The sequence below is a fragment of the Macaca mulatta genome, chromosome 3, assembly GCF_049350105.2.
Source record: "Macaca mulatta isolate MMU2019108-1 chromosome 3, T2T-MMU8v2.0, whole genome shotgun sequence".
Taxonomy (NCBI): Eukaryota; Metazoa; Chordata; class Mammalia; order Primates; family Cercopithecidae; genus Macaca; species Macaca mulatta.
The window spans coordinates 44183322-44202840 of NC_133408.1; the positions used below are offsets into that span (position 1 = coordinate 44183322).

General features: G+C 48.9%; 1 protein-coding gene across 1 annotated transcript in view; it reads right to left on the reverse strand.

Moving 5' to 3' along the window:
- Positions 1 to 34: 34 nt before the first annotated feature.
- Positions 35 to 19519, reverse strand: part of LOC106995976 (radial spoke head 10 homolog B2-like) — a 36194-nt gene continuing 16709 nt past the window's right edge. Inside the window, exons 10-17 of the mRNA XM_077996133.1 lie at positions 18480 to 18559; positions 17890 to 18038; positions 12920 to 13024; positions 11971 to 12114; positions 8655 to 8783; positions 6670 to 6763; positions 2032 to 2230; positions 35 to 427 (exon numbers count right to left, since the gene is read on the reverse strand). Coding sequence (XP_077852259.1) covers positions 247 to 427; positions 2032 to 2230; positions 6670 to 6763; positions 8655 to 8783; positions 11971 to 12114; positions 12920 to 13024; positions 17890 to 18038; positions 18480 to 18559 — 1081 coding nt within the window. The 3' untranslated portion in view covers positions 35 to 246. The remainder of the gene's footprint in view (positions 428 to 2031; positions 2231 to 6669; positions 6764 to 8654; positions 8784 to 11970; positions 12115 to 12919; positions 13025 to 17889; positions 18039 to 18479; positions 18560 to 19519) is intronic.

Here is a 19519-nt window from a genome sequence, read left to right on the forward strand (position 1 = left end):
GAAGCTAGAACCACAGGTACACACCACCACGCTCGGCTAATTTTTTAATGTTGCAGAGATGGGGTCTCACTATGTTGCCCAGGCTGGTCTCGAACTCCCATAATCCAGCCATGTAGGAAACCTGAGATGCAGCGGGCCAGGCGGTATTTTAAAACACTGCAATGAGTACAGTGCTAAGAACTGTAATGCTCAGGAAATCTTACAGCACATGCCGTCCTAAGCCTCTGTGTGTGTCCTCGTGGCTCGCTACTTCTTCTTCTTCTTGCTGGTGATGGTCTTGCTGGACGGGGACACGGTCACGTCCTCCTTGGGAGGGTCCAGTATGAGATAAGAGGATGACACGTCCACCGGCTCCTTGATCACCATGATGTCCACCTCATAGTCTTGTCTCTTGGCTTCTTCCTCTCTCAAGATAAACATATTCAGCCTGAAAGCAAACATGAGAAGGTGGGAGCTTTTTTCAATCCCCCTCAAAACCGCAAAAACAGTTTGATGCTATTTGTAGTATACAGCCCTTCAGACTTGCATTTCAGCAGCGTGTTAAACAGAACTAAGCTGCTACGCTTTGCCTGAAATAACTGATGCCATGTCGACACAGTCCAAAGTAAACTTTTCATGTATCTATGAAAAGAAAAATTTTCTTTTTGAGACAGAGTTTCACTCTTGTTGCCCAGGCTGGAGTGCAATGGTGCAGTCTCGGCTCGCTGCAACCTCCACCTCCTGAGTCCAAGTGATTCTCCTGCTTCAGCCCCCTGAGTAGTGGGATTACAGGTTTCCACCACCACGCCCAGCTAATATTTTGTATTTTTAGTAGAGATGGGTTTCACTAGGTTGGCCAGGCTGGTCTCAAACTCCTGACCGCAGATGATCCACCTGCCTCGGCCTCCCAAAGTTACATATGTGTGCGTGTGTGTGTGTATACATATATAATATATATAATTTTGAGATAGGGTCTTGCTGTGTTGCCCAGGCTGGAGTGCAGTGGCACAAACACATCACTGCAGCCTCAACTCCCAGGCTCAAGCAATCCTCCTGCCTCAGCATCCAAAGTAGCTGGGACTACAGGCGCCTGCCACCACATCTGGCTAATTTCTGTATTTTTTGTAGAGATGAGGTCTTGCTGTATCACCCAGGCTGGTCTCAAACTCAAGTGATTCCCCTGCCTTGGTTCCCCAAAGTGCCGGGGTTACGGGCATGTGCCATGATGCCCAGCTCGTTTGGGGATTTTATGGAGGGTCCAATATGTAGACCCGAGTAAGTCACTGGCTATCAGTTATTGAACTCAAGCTCCAGCCCCTCTTCCTTCCTGGGAGGTTGGGCTGGAGCTGAAAGTCCCAATCCTGTAATCTCCTGGTTGGTTCCCTGGCAACCAGCTCCAGCAAGAAGCTATCGAGGGCCCCTGGCCCCCAGTCATCTCATCATACAAAAGCCAGTCATTACCCCGACAGTCCACAGCTTTTGAAGCTCTTGGGGCAAGAACTAGAAAACGGCTGCGTGCAGTGACTCACCCCTGTGATCCCAGCACTTTGGGAGGCCAAGGTGGGCGGATCACTTGAGGTCAGGAGTTCAAGACCAGCCTGGACAACCTGGTGAAACCCCTTCTGTACTAAAAATACAAAAATTAGCCAGGCGTGGTGGTGCATGCTTGTAATCCCAGCTACTCGGGAGGCTGAGGCAGGAGAATCACTTGAACCCAGGAGGCAGAGGCTGCAGTGAGCTGAGATCGCACCACTGCACTCCAGCCTGGGCGACAGTGAGACCCTGTCTAAAAAAAAATTAAAAACTAGAAACTAAGACCAAATATTAGAACCAAAGATGCTCCCATTACCCTATTACTCAGGAAGTTACAAAGGCTTCAGGTGCTCTGCCAGGAACAGAGACCAAATACTCACTCCTTTTTATGTCAAAGACGCCCTTAGGAAATTGTAAGCTTGTCCGGAAAGCACTTGGTCCTGATGCATTCTGGCAGCTACAGAACACAGGATGGAGAGCGAGCAGCTCGGGAAGGAGCGGAGGGACCTCGTAAGTTACCTTGCTTCCAGTTCATCATCTTCCATCTTCCGCTGCTGGGCCCGTGCTGTGCTGTGTAACCTCTCTTCCCTTATTTTCTCCTTGATAGCTTCTTCACGTTTATACGCGTGAAAAAGCGTGTTCACAAAGAAGACGTACATACTATTGACCCACGTGTTGAACTCTTCCTTTTGATCATCCTTGGGTCTCTCGTATTTCTCTGGAATAGAGTTTCATGAAGCTGAACATGAATGCAATCCTGCTGTAAACTGGGAGTCTGCGTGCTTTTTCTCGTTCTGGCCTCCCTGCGGTGGGCCCCCTGCTCCTCGGCCAGGAGAGGGGAGAGGAGAAAGGACGCTGCTCCCATGACTGCCTGGAACAAGGCAGGGGCTCAGTAGACCCTGGCTGGGATTATCAACCTTCCCTTTGAATTTCCTGCTGCCCTTTTTTTTTGGAGACAGTCTCACTCTGTCGCCCAGGCTGGAGTGCAGTGGCGTGATTTCAGCTCACTGCAACCTCTACCTCCTGGGTTCAAGTGATTGTCATGCCTCAGCCTCCCAAGCTCCCGAGTAGCTACAGGCATGCGCCATCACACTCGGCTAATACTTGTATTTTTAGCAGAGATGGGGTTTCACCATGTTGGCCTGGCAGGTCTGGAACTCTTAACCTCAGGTGATCCACCCACCTCAGCCTCCCAAAGTGCTGGGATTACAGGCATGAGCCACTGCGCCTGGCCACCTCTTTTTTTTTTTCTAAATACCTTAAGAATGTGGGTTTTCTGATATTTTAATTTTCCATGTTTTCAAGAATAATAAACCCTTGTTTCTTGCTTTTTTTTTTGGAGACAAGGTCTCACTCTGTTGCCCAGGCTGGAGTACAGTGGCATGACCATGGCTCACCGAAGCCTGGAGGAACTCCTGGGCTCAAGTGATCCTCCCATCTTAGCCTCCCTGACAGCTGAGAATGGAGCAATGCGCCACACACAAGGCTAATTTTTTTAGTTGTGAGACAAGATCTCGCTCTGTCATCCAGGCTGCAGTGCAGGGGCACCATCATGGCTCACTGCAGCCTCCATCTCCTGGGCTCAGATGATCCTCCCACCTCAGCCTCCCAAGTAGCTGGGACCACAGGAGGGTGCCACCATGCCCAGCTAATCATTGTTTTTGTTGTAGAGACAAGGTTTCGCTATGTTGCCCGTGGCCTCAAATTCCTGAGCTCTAGTGATCCTCCCATCTGGGCCTCCCAAAGTGCTGGGATTACAGGCGTGACCCACCGCACTGGGCCTAGGTCTTGGGGACAAAATATTCGACATCTTGTATTTATTCAGAGTTTGAAACCCCTTTAAGACAAGGATAGCTGTGTACCTGAGTGAATCCTCTCTCCTGGAGAACTAGACAACCGGTCACTCAGGCAAAAGGAAGTTCCTAGTAGTTACAGTTACCCCTCTCTAGATCTTTCTTGTCTAGGCTAAAGAATCTCTAAATCTTAAATTACCATAATGTTTTCCATCTTTTTAAGCAATTCCGGTTATCCAGTCACTTGGAAGATTTTAAAATTCAGAAAATCAAATTATATGCAATCCAGGACTCTAAGGTCGGAACAAGACTGAGTGTGAAGGAAGATTCCTTTTTTTCGCTTGGAGACAGGGTCTCGCTCTGGCACCCAGGCTGGAGTGCAGTGGTGCAATCATGGCTCACTGCAGCCTCAAGCTCCTGAGTCAATCCTGCCTCAGGCTCCCAAGCTGCTGGGACTACAGGAGTGTGCCACCGTACCTGGTGAATTTTGCTTTTTTTTGTAGAGACAGGGGCTTGCTATGTTGCCCAGGCTGGTCTCAGACTCCTGGGCACAAGTGATCCTCCTGCCGTGGCCTCCCAGAGTTCTGGGCTTACAGCTGTGAGCCACTGTACCTGGCGGCAACATTGTCTTATGTTCATTCATGAACTCTCAACTAGACACCTACAAGCTGGAGGACAGTAAGTCACGGCTGCCACATGCAACAATCAGATGAAATGGTACTGGAAGAGATGCCACGTGGGTCAAGGGGGTCCTTGACAGGAGACAGGGCAGGAGCCACAGGCCTGGTGAATGGCACACCAGACTTAAGGAATGACCAGAGAGATCCAGGGCAAAATCCATTTGGAGCTGGAACTAGAGATAATCAGATCAACAGGAAAGCACATTAGGTGGGGTTCCACTTCCAGTTCTAGTTCTGTTCCAGGAACTGTGCATCTTGTTACGGCACTGCAGGAACGCCCTGTCTCTGCTGGGATGCCGAGCTCTGCGGGAGAAAATGACACAACCCAGACTCGCACCAGACGGAGAAGAAACCAAGGACATCGAGGGGTCGCAGAGGCCGAACGCGAAGAGTGTTTCAAGAAGCTGACGGTTTTCCTGACTATGGAGAGATCGGTTCAAGAGATGGCAGGATTCCTGGGGGTGGCAACATGGAGGCACTGCTGATGAAGAGGGGCCTTCAGTGGCCTGGGGAGGGCAGTGCCACGTGGAGCAAGCTAAGAAGACACAGGAGAGGTCCTGGAGAAGGTGTTACATGTATACAGCTCCCTAAGATGCATCAGCAAAGGGAGCAGGGAAGGAAAGTGGGATCTAGAGGGGAAGGTGAGGGAAGAGATTTTCCCTTTTTTTTTTTTTTTTTTTGAGACGGAGTCTCACTCTGTCGCCCAGGCTGGAGGGCAGTGGCGTGGTCTCAGTTCACTCTGTCGCCCAGGCTGGAGGGCAGTGGTGTGGTCTCAGCTCACTCTGTCGCCCAGGCTGGAGTGCACTGGCGTGGTCTCGGCTCACTCTGTTGCCCAGGCTGGAGGGCAGCGGCATGGTCTCAGCTCACTCTGTTGCCCAGGCTGGAGGGGAGTGGCATGGTCTCAGCTCACTGCAACCTCTGCCTCGGGTTCAAGCAGTTCTCCCACCTCAGCCCTGAGTAGCTGGGACTACAGGCGAGCGCCACCACACCCGGCTAGTTTTTTTATTTTTAGTAGAGATGGGGTTTCACTATGTTGGCCGTGCTGGTCTCGAACTCCTGACCTCGGGATCCACCCGCCTCGGCCTCCCAAAGTGCTGGGACTACAGGCATGAGCCACGGTGCCCGGCCAAGAGAAGAGATTTTCCTAACTGGGCATATGGAGCACATGTGTGCCGACGGGAACGCTCCATCAGAGGAGGAGTGACGGGAAATGACAGGCACTGTAGAGCCGATACACAGGGGAGGCCTCGGAGAGGACAAGGGCCTGGGATGGAGCCTTTAAAAGTTCACCACTGAGTGGGTGGCCGGCCAGAGAGAGACACCGTCAGAAAAGGGGGAAGGCCAGGCACGGTGGCTCACACCTGTAATCCCAGGGCTTTGGGACACCAAAGCGGGTGGATCGCTTGGGCCCAGGAGTTCAAGACCAGCCTGGGCAACACAGCAAGACCCCATCTCTTTAAACAAACAAACAAAAAAAAAAAGGCCAGGCGCGGTTGGGCTCCTACCTGTAACCTCAGCACTTTGGGAGGCCAAGGCGTTCAGACCCAGGAGTTCTTGGATCCAGGAGTGCAAGACCAGCCTGGGCAACATAGCAAGACCTCACCTCTTTAAAAAAAAAAAAAAAAGGCCAGGCATGGTTGGGCTCACAACTGTAATCTCAGCACTTTGGGAGGCCGAGGTGGGCAGATCACTTGAGGTTAGGAGTTCGAGACCACCCTGGCCAACATGATGAAACCCCTTCTCTACTAAAAATACAAGGCACAGTGACAGGTGCCTGTAATCCCAGCTACTAGCGAGGCTGAGGCAGGAGAATTGCTCGAACCCAGGAGGCAGAGGTTGCAGTGAGCTATGATGGCACCACTGCACTCCCGTCCGGGTGACAAAGTAAGACCTTGTCTCCAAAAAAAAAAAGAAAAAAGGGGGAAACACCAGGGCTTGTTTAATCATGGAAACAAGGCCACATGCAACTGGCAAGGCCAGCAAAGTGACAGCGGAAAATTCCCATGACATTGATCATCATTGGATGACCCTGAGGAAAGGAGAGGCGTGAGGTTGGAAGTTCACGCAGACAGGGCTGAGGAGTCAAACCAGAAGGGAGGAAGTGCAGTCAGCAGAGAGAGAGGCCTCGAGAGCCATCTTCCCAGGATAAAGGAAAACATAATGAAAGAGGAGGATGAGGAAGTGAATAAGGATTGTTTGTTGGTTTTAATTTGAGCACCTTTAAAACTCAAAGAGAATGAGACCCTGGAGAGAGAAAAGTCGCCTGGAAGAAACAATACAGTCAACAGCAGCAGACTCTGAGATGGGCGTGCAGGGCCCAGGGGCGGCCCAGCTGTCCCATCCCCGCCTCTGCCCTAACAGACTGAGTCAGCACCGCAAGGTCACGCCTTGAACTTGAACTCCAAACCAGGGAGGAGAAATGGAAGCAGCTATACCAGCCTCATTGTTTAAAAAGACAGTTGTGCTGGGTGTGGTGACGCCTACTTGTAATCCCAGCTACTCGGGAGGCCCAGGTGGGAGGATCGCTTGAGCCCAGGAGTTCAAGACCAGCCTGGACAACATAGCGAGACTCTGCCTCTAGGAAAATAAAAATTTAAAAAAGATGGTTGTAAAACTGTCTAGACATTATGTAATTCATAAGCAACAGTTTGTAAATATTAAGGTTCTATCATTGAAACACTCACCGCTCTCAGATGAAAAAAAGGTGACCCCTTTTCCAGTAGATTGAAAATTCATTTTGGAGACTCTTTCATCACTTAGAGACTTCTTGATCTTGGGCTTTTACATTTTAAAAAAATCATGAAGCAAAATGTTACTTTTACATCATTGTGGGCTTAAAACTACTTGTTTACACTATAATTAGAAAATTATTAATGAGGCTATTCTCCTTGAGCTAATTTGCCTTTCATTTGGTTTTTTTTTTTTTTTTTTTTTTTTTTTTTGGAGACAGAGTTTCACTCTGTTGCCCAGGCTGGAGCGCAATGGAGCGATCTCAGCTCACTGCAGCCTCCACCTCTCGGGTTCCAGCGATTCTCCTGCCTCAGCTTCCCTGGGTAGCTGGGACTACAGGCATGCGCCACCACACCTGGCTAATTTTTGTATTTTTAGTAGAGACAGGGTTTCACCATATTGGCCAGGCTGGTCTCAAACTCCTGACCTCAGGCGACCTGCCCACCTCGGCCTCCCAAAGTGCTGGGATTACAGGTGTGAGCCACGCACCCAGCCAATTTGACTATTTTTAACCTGAATAAAATATTTATACTATTATGGAAATGAATAACAGAATTATTGTATTACTGAAAGGCTCTCAAAAAAAACAAGATAAAAACCCCAAAAACTTGAAAATGTCCCCTGGGTCTGTTGGCACAGTATTTATTGTATAAAAGTTAACCATAGATTCATATATTAATGGCTTTAATTATTATTATATTTTTTGAGACAGAATCTCGCTCTGTTGCCCAGGCTGGAGTGCACTGGCAGGATCTCAGCTCACTGCCACCTCTGCCTCCCGGGTTCAAGCAATTCTCCTGCCTCACCCTCCTGAATAGCTGGGATTACAGGCACCTGCCACCAGGCCTGGCTAATTTTTGTATTTTTTAGTAGAGACAGGGTTTCACCATGTTGGCCAGGCTGGTCTCAAACTCCTGACCTCAAGTGACCCACCCACCTCTCCCAAGGTGCTGGGATTACAGGCGTGAGCCACTGCGCCGGCCCTGACGCCCACATTTCCACCTCCAGCTGGAGTTTGCCCTTGAACTCCAGTCTTGCCTCTGGCTGTGCTACTTGGGCCTCAATTCAGGCACCTTAAGCTTAACTTGTCCAAAATCAACCACTTAATTTTGCTCCCCAAACTCAGCCCCCTGCCTCCGTCTTCCACATCATCTTAAATGGCCACTCTATTCTTCCAATGCTCAGCCAAAACATTGTAGACTCATCTTTGCCTTCTCCTTCCCTCTCAACCCCCGCAGCCTTCAAAACACCTCAGACCTCAGCCCACCTTAGTCCCAGTCACCATCGCCTCCCACCGGGATGGTTCCAAGAGCTTCCACACTGGTTTCTCAACAGTGAAGCCACAGAGCCTCCTGACACCTCTGCTCAGACGCTGTCCCATCCCATCCCACCTCACCCAGAATAAACGCCAGGGCCCCACCCCGGTCAGACGCCCTTCCTGTCACTTAGACCTCATAAGTGGGAAGAAGCAGCGCTTGCGGTAACCGGTGCTAATTCTGGAGTCAAACTGCCTGGGCACAAACACCCGCTCCACAACTTACTGCTAATGCAGCTGTGGCCAAGTTATTTAACCTTCCTGGGCCTGGCTTCCCTCCTAGAGAGAATCGCAGTACCTGAAGGTCATCGGGACGCTGAGCTGGTCCCTGGTGACGGCTCGGCGCCAGGTAAACACCCAAAAACCCTATTAGCGCTGTTCACCTGCTGCTGTGTCCCCTCCTCCCTGCCGTGCCCCCTCCCCCCTGCCGTGCCCCTCCCCCTGCCGTGCCCCTCCTCCCTGCCGTGTCCCCTCCTCATTGCCGTGTCCCCTCCGCACCGGAACGTAGTGTCCATGAGGGCGTGGGTTTCTGTTCGGTGCCAGGCCCCCAGCGCATGGTAAAGAGCTCTTCACAGAGCGGGCACTCGGTACCGGGTCTCTACACGGTTAGTTGCCAAGACAAACCTCTGATTTCCTTATTTTGTTAACATCAGGCCAGAGCTCTAACTTGCTGGAAGATGACCTGGCACTGTCAGAGTGAGCAGCATCCGATTCGTGGCTCAGGACCGCGCTGGGACTCTTGCTCTGGGCGTCCTACGCAAGAACAAACACATGCGTCAGAGGGCTTCTGGTTTCCACAGAGATCCACACAGGCACACACATGTGCACACACACACACATTATGTTAATGCGGTGTAACTGATTTACAATGAACTACACACGAAGTGTACCCTTGGATGTGTTTTCACATGTCTATACCTGTGAAACCATCGCCTCAGTCAAGACAGTGAACAGAATCAGGCACAGTGGCTCACGCCTGTAATCTTGGCACTTTGGGAGGCCAAGGTGGGCGGATCACCTGAGCCCAGGAGTTTGAGACCAGCCTGGGCAACATAGTGAGACCCCATCTCTAAAGAAATAAATAACAGGCCAGGCACGTTGGCTCATGCCTGTAATCCCAGAAGTTTCAGAGAATGAGGCGGGTGGATCACTTGAGGCCAGGAGTGTGAGACCAGGCTGGCCAATACGGTGAAACCCTGTCTTTACTAAAAATACAAAGATTGGCCGGGTTTGGCAGTGCGCACCTGTAATCCCAGCTGCTTGGGAGGCCGAGGCAGGAGAATCACTTGAACCCAGGAGGCAGAGCCTTCAGTGAGCCAAGATTATGCCACTGCACTCGAGCCTGGGCAACAGAGCAAGATTTTGTCTCGAAATCACACACACACAAACACCCCCCCACACCCATCTACACACACCCACACTACACCCCCCCACACACACCCACACACACCCACACCCCCACACACACCTACACCCCCCCACACACCCACACACACACCCACACCCCCCACACACACCCACACCCCCACACACACCCACACACACCTACACACACACCCCCACACACACACCCACACACCCCCACACAGTCCCACCCCACACACACCCCAACATTCCCACATCCACACACACCCTCACACCCCCACACACACCCCCACACACACACCCCTACTCACACCCACACCCACACACAATGAACTTTTAGGTACCCAGCCTGACGCCCGTCGTGGACGTGAAGGCTCCTCCACGCTGGCGACCGGGAATGCAAACTACTCCCAGCCCTGTGTGAGTGCTTGAGCTTCCTCCCCTTCTTCCCGGCGGCCCTTCCCTTAGGTCCCAGCTGTTCCCTCACACGCGCGCGCACTCAGCTGACAGCTCAAGGACAGCCTTCTGCCCGTCTCTGGAGCTTGCTGTCCCTCTGCACAGCACACTTTCCTCTGTGGGACAAAATTCTACCTCTGCCTCCCCACGACCGGAGTGTGCGAAGCTACCGTGAGCTGAGCAAGAAGGATCAGCTTTAGTAAGTTTGAAGCTGAGCCTCTATGATCTCTAAATCACTCTCCCAAACTGTTGGTCAAAAGGGAGCAGTGATTGCCTTGGACCCTGACATGAACGTTCAGGTTCCAGTGTACTTTGAGTGAGACGGGGTTTCACCACGGTTGGCCAGGCTGGTCTCGAATTCCTGACCTCAAGTGATCCGCCCACCTTGGCCTTCCAAAGTGCTGAGATTACAGGCGTGAGCCACCGCGCCTGGCCTGGGTGTCCATCCTTGTGAGCAAGCCCTGGGGACCTGTTTAGCATCCCACGCACACTCAGGAACTGTTCCCCGACAGATCTGCTCTTGAGCAGGCCTGTCCACTCTTAGAAACACCGGATCCATGTAACAAAACATCTCCTAGTAAAATATCTCTGATTTCCTTTTGAGATGGAGTCTCGCTCTATCGTCCAGGCTGGAGTGCAGTGGCGCGATCTTGGCTCACTGCAAGCTCCATCTCCCAGGTTCACGCCATTCTCCTGCCTCAGCCTCCCGAGTAGCTGGGACTACAGTCGCCTGCCACCATGCCCGGCTAATTTTTTTTTTTATTTTTTAATTAGAGACCGGGTTTCACCATGTTAGCCAGGATGGTCTCAATCTCCTGACCTCATGATCTGCTGGCCTCAGCGTCCCAAAGTGCTGGGATTACAGGCGTGAGCCACCACGCCCGACAATACCTGTGATTTTCTCATGTGTGGTCTAGTGGCCCCCCCAGCATGTCGGTATGCACTGTGACCTTCATTATGAAATCTGCTGTGGCTAAGAGTCCACTTTCTGGGTCACGGCCAGGAAACTCATTTTCCCAAACTTAAAAAAAATCTGTACACACTTCCAAAATGTGAAAAAGACATGTTGGCCGGGCACGGTGGCTCATACCTGTAATCCCAGCACTTTGGGACACTGAGGCAGGAGGATCACTTGAGCTCAGGAGTTTGAGACCAGCCTGGGCAACATGGCAAAACCCCATCTCTACAAAAAAATACAAAAAGGCCAGACACAGTGGCTCAGGCCTGTAATCCTAGCACTTTGGGAGGCCAAGGCGGGTGGATCAACTGAGGTCAGGAGTTCGAGACCAGCCTGGTCAACATGGCAAAACCCCGTCTCTACTAAAATATAAAGAATTAGCCAGGTGTGGTGGCACATGCCTGTAATCCCGGCTACTTGGGAGGCTGAGGCATGAGAATCATTTGAATCCAGGAGGCAATGGTGGCAGTGACCTGAGATTGTGCCACTGCACTCCAGCCTGGGCAACAGAGTGAGACTCTATCTCAAAAAAAAAAAAAATTAGCTAGGTGTGGTGGCACAAGCCTGTAGTCCTGGCTACTCAGGAGGCTAAGATGGGAGGAGCGTGTGAGCTCAGGGGGTCAAGGCTGCCGTGAGCCGTGACTGCACCACTGCACTCAAGCCTGGATGACAGAGGGAATCCCTGTCTCAAAATACATAAAACAAAATTTCAAAAGGAAAAGGAAAGACTCCTTAAATTACTTTCTGGAAGGGTTAGTAAAACCAAGATAGTTTTGATGATGGTTTAACCATTCCAGAATAAAGTCATTCCTTGCTCTGTCTTTTTTTTGAGACGGAGTCTCGCTCTGTCGCCCAGGCTGGAGTACAGTGGTGCGATCTCAGCTCACTGCAAGCTCCGCCTCCCGGGTTCACGCCATTCTCCTGCCTCGGCCTCCCGAGTAGCTAGGACTACAGGCGCCCACCACCACGCCCAGCTAATTTTTTTCTATTTTTAGTAGAGATGGGGTTTCACCGTGTTAGCCAGGATGGTCTCGATCTCCTGACCTCGTGATCTGCCCGCCTCGGCCTCCCAAAGTGCTGGGATTACAGGCGTGAGCCACCGTGCCCAGCCCTCCTTGCTCTGTAATTCTAAGATTACCTAATTCTAAGACATTGTGTTACCTGATTTAGTATTGTATAAATAGTTTCCGGTTTATTTCCAGACACATCATCAGTTGGAACATTCGCATAGGATTTAGTCATTTGGTCAGTAACACAGATGAATGCAAAGCTTAAGAGAGCTTCAAAGAATTCCAGGAAAACCAGCTGAAATAAAAGAAAACACAGAGTTTCCATCATTCGGACACACCTGGAGACAGAGCATTGATAGACTGGCGTTCATTATTTCCTGACATCTGAATACGCACACGTTTGCACACAGACATGCAGACACGTGCACACAGACACACACATGCACAGACACGCACACAGACACACACACACATATATTCTGTACTTGTGTTCAGACTGCTTTCAATCAAATCTTGGTTCTTAGACTGGTCACAGTGGCTCACATCTGTAATCTCAGCACGTTAGGAGGCTGAGGCAGGAGGATCGTTTGAGCCCAGTAGTTTGAGACCAGCCTGGGCAACACAGTGAGACCCATTCTGTACAAAAAATTGTTTTTAAAAAATCCGCTGAAGGCCCGGTGTGGTGGCTTACGCCTGTAATCCCAGCACTTTGGGAGGCCAAGGCAGGCGGATCACGAGGTCGGGAAATCGAGACCACCCTGGCTAACATGGTGAAACTCCATCTCTACTAAAAAAAATACCAAAAAAAAGAAAAAATTAGCCAGGAGTGGTGGCGGCACCTGTAGTCCCAGCTACTCGGGAGGCTGAGGCAGGAGAATGGCGTGAACCCGGGAGGCAGAGCTTGCAGTGAGCCGAGATTGTGCCACTGCACTCCAGCCTGGGCGACAGAGCAAGACTCCGTCTCAAAAAAAAAAAAAAAAGTGTAAACGAAAAGGCTAATGAAAAAAAGAAAAAAAATCTTGGTTCTTTGTTATTGGTATCCATGGCAAAACCAACAGCCTGAATTGGATCTGTACCGTTTGTGACAGCTCTTTACAAACCTCAGGTTCAAAGCTGCTGTCAGTTCCATCATATATGAAAGGATTATCCTCTGCTATGACCTCCATAAATATAGCTGCTAATTCTTTATTTATCATTTTAAAGTCCTGTAAAAAAGGAAATCAAACCATAACTGCCTATAATTGTAAACAGCTACATATTTTAATGTCAATTTATGTCAATACAATAATTAAGAAAGTGTACCAGAAATTAATATCTTTTTTCTTTTTTCTTTTTTTTGAGAGACGGAATCACTCTGTCGCCCAGGCTGCTGTGCAGTGGTGCAATCTCAGCTCACTGCAACCTCCACCTCCTGGGTTCAAGTGATTCTCCTGCCTCAGCCTCCCAAGTAGCTGGGACTACAGGTGCACAACACCACGTCCAACTAATTTTTGTATTTTTTTAGTAGATTTCACTATATGTTGGCCAGGCTGGTCTCAAACTCCTGACCTCAAGTGATCCACCTCCCTCGGCCTCCCAAAGGGCTGGGATTACAGGCGTGAGACATTGCGCCGAGTCATAAATTAATATCTTAAAGACTGATAATTTTGAAAAGCATTCTGGATTAACATTGGTATGTATGGCCAGGCATGGTGGCTCACACCTGTAATCCCAGAACCTTGTGAGGCTGAGGTGGGAGGATCACTTGAGCCCAGGCATTGGAGATCAGCCTGGGCAACAGAGCAAGACCCTGTCTCTACAAAAATTAAAAATGTAGGCCGAGCATGGTGGTGCATGCCTGCAGTCCCAGCCACTCAGGAGGCTGAGGTGGGAGGATCACTGAAATCCAGGAGTTTGAGGCCACAGTGAACTGTGATCACAACACTGCACTCCAGCCAGGGTGACAGAGCAAGACCCTGTCACACACACACACACACACACACACACACACACACACACACACCCCTCTCTCTATCCCTTCTCTAGCACCTCCAAAATAACAGTAAAGTATTTTTTGGCACAGAACAGGACATAGAACATGGGAGAACAGGTGTGAAATATGAACACAATGCTGTAGGATGAAAAGCACCTGGGGAAACAATGTACTGCACAACAAAACCGGTTTTACCACAATTGACATGAAGAAGAGTTACGCTCTTCGCATTGGTTAAAGTCACAGTTTCCAAGAACAATGCTGTAGGATGAAAAGCACCTGGGGAAACAATGTACTGCACAACAAAACCGGTTTTACCACAATTGACATGAAGAAGAGTTACGCTCTTCGCATTGGTTAAAGTCACAGTTTCCAAGAACCTATCAATAATCGATAATGTTAATAATGTTAGGTGGCTCACACCTGTAATCCCAGCACTTTGGGAGGCCGAGGCAGGCGGATCATGAGGTCAAGAGATGGAGACCATCCTGGCCAACATGCGGAAACCCCAGCTCTACTAAAAACACAAAATAATTAGCTGGGCATGGTGGGTGCCTGTAATCCCAGCTACTCGGGAGGCTGAGGCAGGGGAATCACTTGAGCCCAGGAGGCAGAGGTTGCAGTGATCTCAGATGGCGCCACTGTACTCCAGCCTGGGTGACAGAGCAAGATTCCGTCTCGATAATAATAATGTTAAGTGAGGAGTTACTGTACCCAAATGTTCAGGTTTCAATATTATTTTAAAAAATCACTCATATCGATCAGCCTCGGTAACACGGCGAAACCCCGTCTCTACTAAAAATACAAAAATTAGCCGGGCGTAGTGGCAGGCACCTATAATCCCAGCTATTTGGGAGGCTAACGCAGGAGAATCACATGAGCCCGGGAGGCAGAGGTTGCGGTGAGTTGAGATTGCACCACTGCACTCCAGCCTGGCGACAGAGTAAGACTCTGTCTCAAAAAAAAAAAAAAAGTAAAAAACAAAAACGTTAAGTGAGGACTTACTGTACTCAAATGTTCAGGTTTCAATATTTTTAAAAAAATCACTCATACTGACCAGCCTGGGCAACATGGTGAAACCCCATCTTTACTAAAAATACAAAAATTAGCCTGGCATGGTGGCAGGTGCCTGTAATCCCAGCTACCTGGGAGGCTGAGGCAGGAAAATCCCTTGAACCAGGAGGCAGAGGTTGCAGTGAGCCGAGATCATGCCACTGCAGTCCAGTCTGGGAGACAGAGCAACACTCTGCCTCCAAAAAAAAAAAAAAAGCAAAAAAACAAAAAACACAAAAACACACTCATACTAAGAACCAGGAAGATCTCAAACTGAATGAAAAAAGAGAGTCCACAGATGCCATCGCTAAGACAACAGAGATGTTACAATTGACGGACAGAGACTGTAAGACAGTCATCACAAAAACGCTTCAATGAGGCTGGGTGCGGCGGCTCATGCCTCTAATCCTAGCACTGTGGGAGGCCGAGATGGGTGGATCACCTGAGCTCAGGAGTTTGAGACCAGCCTGGGCAACATGGTGAAATTCTGTCTCTATTAGCTGGGCGTGGCGGCGTGCACCTGTAATCCCAGCTACTCGGGAGGCTGACGCAGAAGAATCCCTTCAACCCAGGAGGCGGAGGTTGCAGTGAGCCCAGATCATGTCACTGCACTCCAGCCTGAGCGACAGAGCAAGACTCTGTCAAAAATAAAAATAAAATAAAAACTTCAATGGGCAATTACAAACATACTTGAAACAAACGAAAAACTGAAAAGGGCTAGGTGTACTGGCTCACTCCTGTAATCCCAGCACTTCAGGAGGCCGAGGCAACAGGACTGCTTGAGCCCAGGAGTTCAAGATCAGCCTGGGCAACATGGCAATAACACGTCTGTACAAAAAATAGAAAAATTAGCTGGGTATGTTGGCACACATGTAGTCCCAGCTACTCAGGAGGCTGAGGTGGGAGGATCACTTGAACCCAGGAGGTCGAGGCTGCTGGGAGCCAAGATCGCACCACTGCACTCCAGCCTGGGTGACAGAGCGAGACCCTCGCTCAAAACAACAAACTATTTTCCCACAGTTACACACTAGGTTACCATCCATTTTTCTTATGTATACGACGTTACGAAATTTGTAAAAACTCCTTAGCATTAGTATTCGATTCTGTTTAATCATTTGTATTCCCACAAGTACAAATTAAAAGTATCATGGAACAGGCCAGGCACAGTGGCTCACACCTGTAATCCCAGCACTTTGGAAGATCAACGCAGGCGGATCACGAGGTCAAGAGATCGAGACCATCCTTGCTAACACAGTGAAACCCCGTCTCTACTAAAAATACAAAAATCAGCTTAATATGGTCATGCACGCCTGTAGTCCCAGCTACTCGGGAGGCTGAGGCAGGAGAATTGCTTGAACCCAGGAGGCAGACGTTGCAGTGAGCCGAGATCGCACCACTGCACTCCAGCCTGGCGAAAGAGCGAGACTCTGTCTTAAAAAATATATATATATCATGGAACAAAAACAACCAATAGTATGAGAACATTGTATAAATAAGATGTTGTCACTATTTTCCCAAGTAATAACTTTTGAAAATTCCATTTTCAATAAACTGTAATTGTTTTAAATGACATTGATCCTCCCCACTTCCTTTTTTTTTTTTTTTTTTTGAGACAGAGTTTTGCTCTTGTTGCCTAGACTGGAGTGCAGTGGCACGATTTCAGCTCATTGCAACCTCTACCTCCCGGGTTCAAGCAATTCTCCTGCCTCAGCCTCCCAAGTAGCTGGGATTACAGGCTCCCGCCACCACACCTGGCTAATTTTTTTTTGTATTTTTAGTAGAAACGGGGTTTCACAGTGTTGGCCAGGCTGGTCTCAAACTCCTGACCTCAGGTGATCCACCCGCCTCAGCCTTCCAAAGTTCTTCCTTTGTAAAAAGATTTCAGTTGGCTTTATTGCTGTTCTAGGATCAGGCAACACGCTGGTCCATCAAAAAGAGTAAGATGTTCCTCCATTTTCCTTTTTTGTTTATTGGGGGATTTTTTGGGGACAGGGCCTCCCTCTGTCAACCAGGCTGGAGTGCAGTGGCATGATCACAGCTTACTACGGCCTCCCAAGTAGCTGGGACTACAGGTGTGCACTACCACGCCCGGCTATGTTTTTTTCATTTTTTGTAGAGAGGGGGATCTCACTGTGTTGCCCAGGCTGGTCTTGAATTCCTAAGCTCAGGTCACCCTCTTGCCTCGGTCTCCCGAAGTGCTGGAATTACGGGCATGCAGCACCGCGCTCGGCCCCATCTTCCTTTAAATAGCCGGATCTGCGTGAATAAACATACCGTAGGCCAGTCAGGCGCGGTGGCTCACGCCTGCAATCCCGGCACTTAGGGAGGCCGAGGCAGGTGGATCACCTGAGGTCAGGAGTTCGAGACCAGCCTGGGCAACATGGTGAAACCCCGTCTCTACTACAAATACAAAAATTAACCGGGCGTGATGGTAGGCACCTGTAATCCCAGCTACTTAGGAGGCTGAGGCAGAAGAATTGCTTGAGCCCAGGAGGTGGAGGTTGCAGTGAGCCAAGATCGCCTCATTGCACTCCAGCCTGAGTGACAAGAGCAAAACTCTGTCTCAAAAAAAAAAAAAAAAAAAAAAAAAAAAAAAAAAATATATATATATATATATATATATATATTTTAAGACAATGGCCCATGGCATATATAAATTTATATGGCCAAGCTGGTCTTGAACTCCTTGATCTCAGGTGATTCACCCGCCTCGGCCTCCCAAAGTGCTGGGATTGCATCATATATATATATATATATATATATATATATATATATATATATATATATAGGCCATTGTTATAGGCCATAGGCCATTGTCGTGCCCTAATCTGTGAGCACATTGGGCAGGTGACGGCTGTTTCTGTTCCTTCCACGACCACAGACCACTGTTCTGCCAAGAGACTCCGTAAACATTCAATGGTTCTGAAAATCCAGCCCAGATCTTCACCTGATTATTTGCATATCATAGCTGGAATATCTTGCCTCTCTTTACTTAAAATCAAAGTGCCTGTAAATAGAAAGCCAGTATTGAACTTAGGTGGTTACTTTCAGCATCCAGAGGAAGTGTCTCATCTTCATCGTAGGCTCGTGGGGAGGCGCTGCGTGGGGTCTGCAGTAAGCTAGATAAATCTCCCAGCACTTCTTCATGTAATTCATAGAGTAGAGCGTCCGCTGTTGCTCACGGAATAAATTGCCTAAAAATACAATGGTCGAAAAATGATTACAGATTTATATTTTGAGTGAAAAAAAATAGCAGTAAATACACTCCTATTGTTTTTCTTTTTTTCCAAGACAGAGTCTTGTTGTTGCTCAGGCTGCAGTGCTTTGGCACGATCTTGGCTCACTGCAACCTCCGCCCTCCAGGCTCAAGCGATTCTCCTGCCTCAGCCTCCAGAGTAGCTGGGATTACAGGCATGCACCACCACGCCCGGCTAATTTTTTGTGTTTTTAGTAGAGACAGGGTTTTGCCATGTTGGCCAGGCTGGTCTTGAACTCCTTGACCTCAGGTCCACCCACCTCGGCCTCCCAAAGTGCTGGGATTGCAGGAGTGAGCCACTGCGCCCAGCCCAGATTTATATTTTGAGGAAAAAAAAAAAATGGGGCCGTAAATCGAATCCTATTGGTTTTGTATTTACCTTTTATCTGGCAGGCATTTGGATGAATGTTCTCAGTCATCAGTTTTGTAAAACACAAGAAGAGCGATGGGCTTCTCTTTCTGTGATAATGATCAAGAAATACAATAATTACTTCTCCAAAAGAGGGAAATTAATTCCCTTCTCCTTGAGCACAGGCTAGACTTAATAATTTCTTTCTAATGTATAGAGTATAGAAAGGGAAGGCTGGAGTCAGTGGTTCACACCTATAATCCCAGCATTTTGGGAGGCCAAGGCGGGCGGATCACTCAAGGTCAGGAGTTCAAGACCAGCCTAGCCAACATGGTGAAATCCCATCTCTACTAAAAATGCAAAAAATTGGCTGGGCTTGGTGGCGGACACCTGTAATCCCACCTACTTGGGAGGCTGAGGCTGAGGCAGGAGAATCACTGGAACCCGGGAGGTGGAGGTTGCAGTGAGCCGAGATTGCGCCACTGCACTCCAGCCTGGGTGACAGAGCAAGACTCCATCTCAAAAAAATAAATACATAAATAAAAGATTTTTTTAAAAAAGATATAAAACCACTTTTGCTGTAAGAAAGACATGAAATTCTGACATAAGAAAAGTTGGTTGTGATTATTTGTTTCTGCATTAAAAACCCCAAGAGATATTTGCAGTATTGAACAGATTCAAATATGAAGGGTTTTCAAAGTTTTGATCTAGTATCTCATGGCTTTGTGGTTAATATTTGTAGAAAGACTGTGTTCTGAGTCCTTCATTTCAAGGGTATTTAAAAAAAAAAAAAAAAAAAGACTGCTGAGGCTGGGCATGGTGGCTCACGCCTGTAATCCCAGCACTTTGAGAGGCTGAGGCAGGTGGATCACCTGAGGTCAGGAGTTCGAAACCAGCCTGGCCAACATGGTGAAACCCCATCTCTACTAAAAATACAACAACAACAACAAAAAAAATTGCCAGGCATGGTGGCACATGCCTGTCATCCCAGCTACCCAGGAGCCTTGCTTGAACCTGGGAGGCAGAGGTTGCACTGAGTCAAGATTGTGCCACTGCACTCCAGCCAGGGC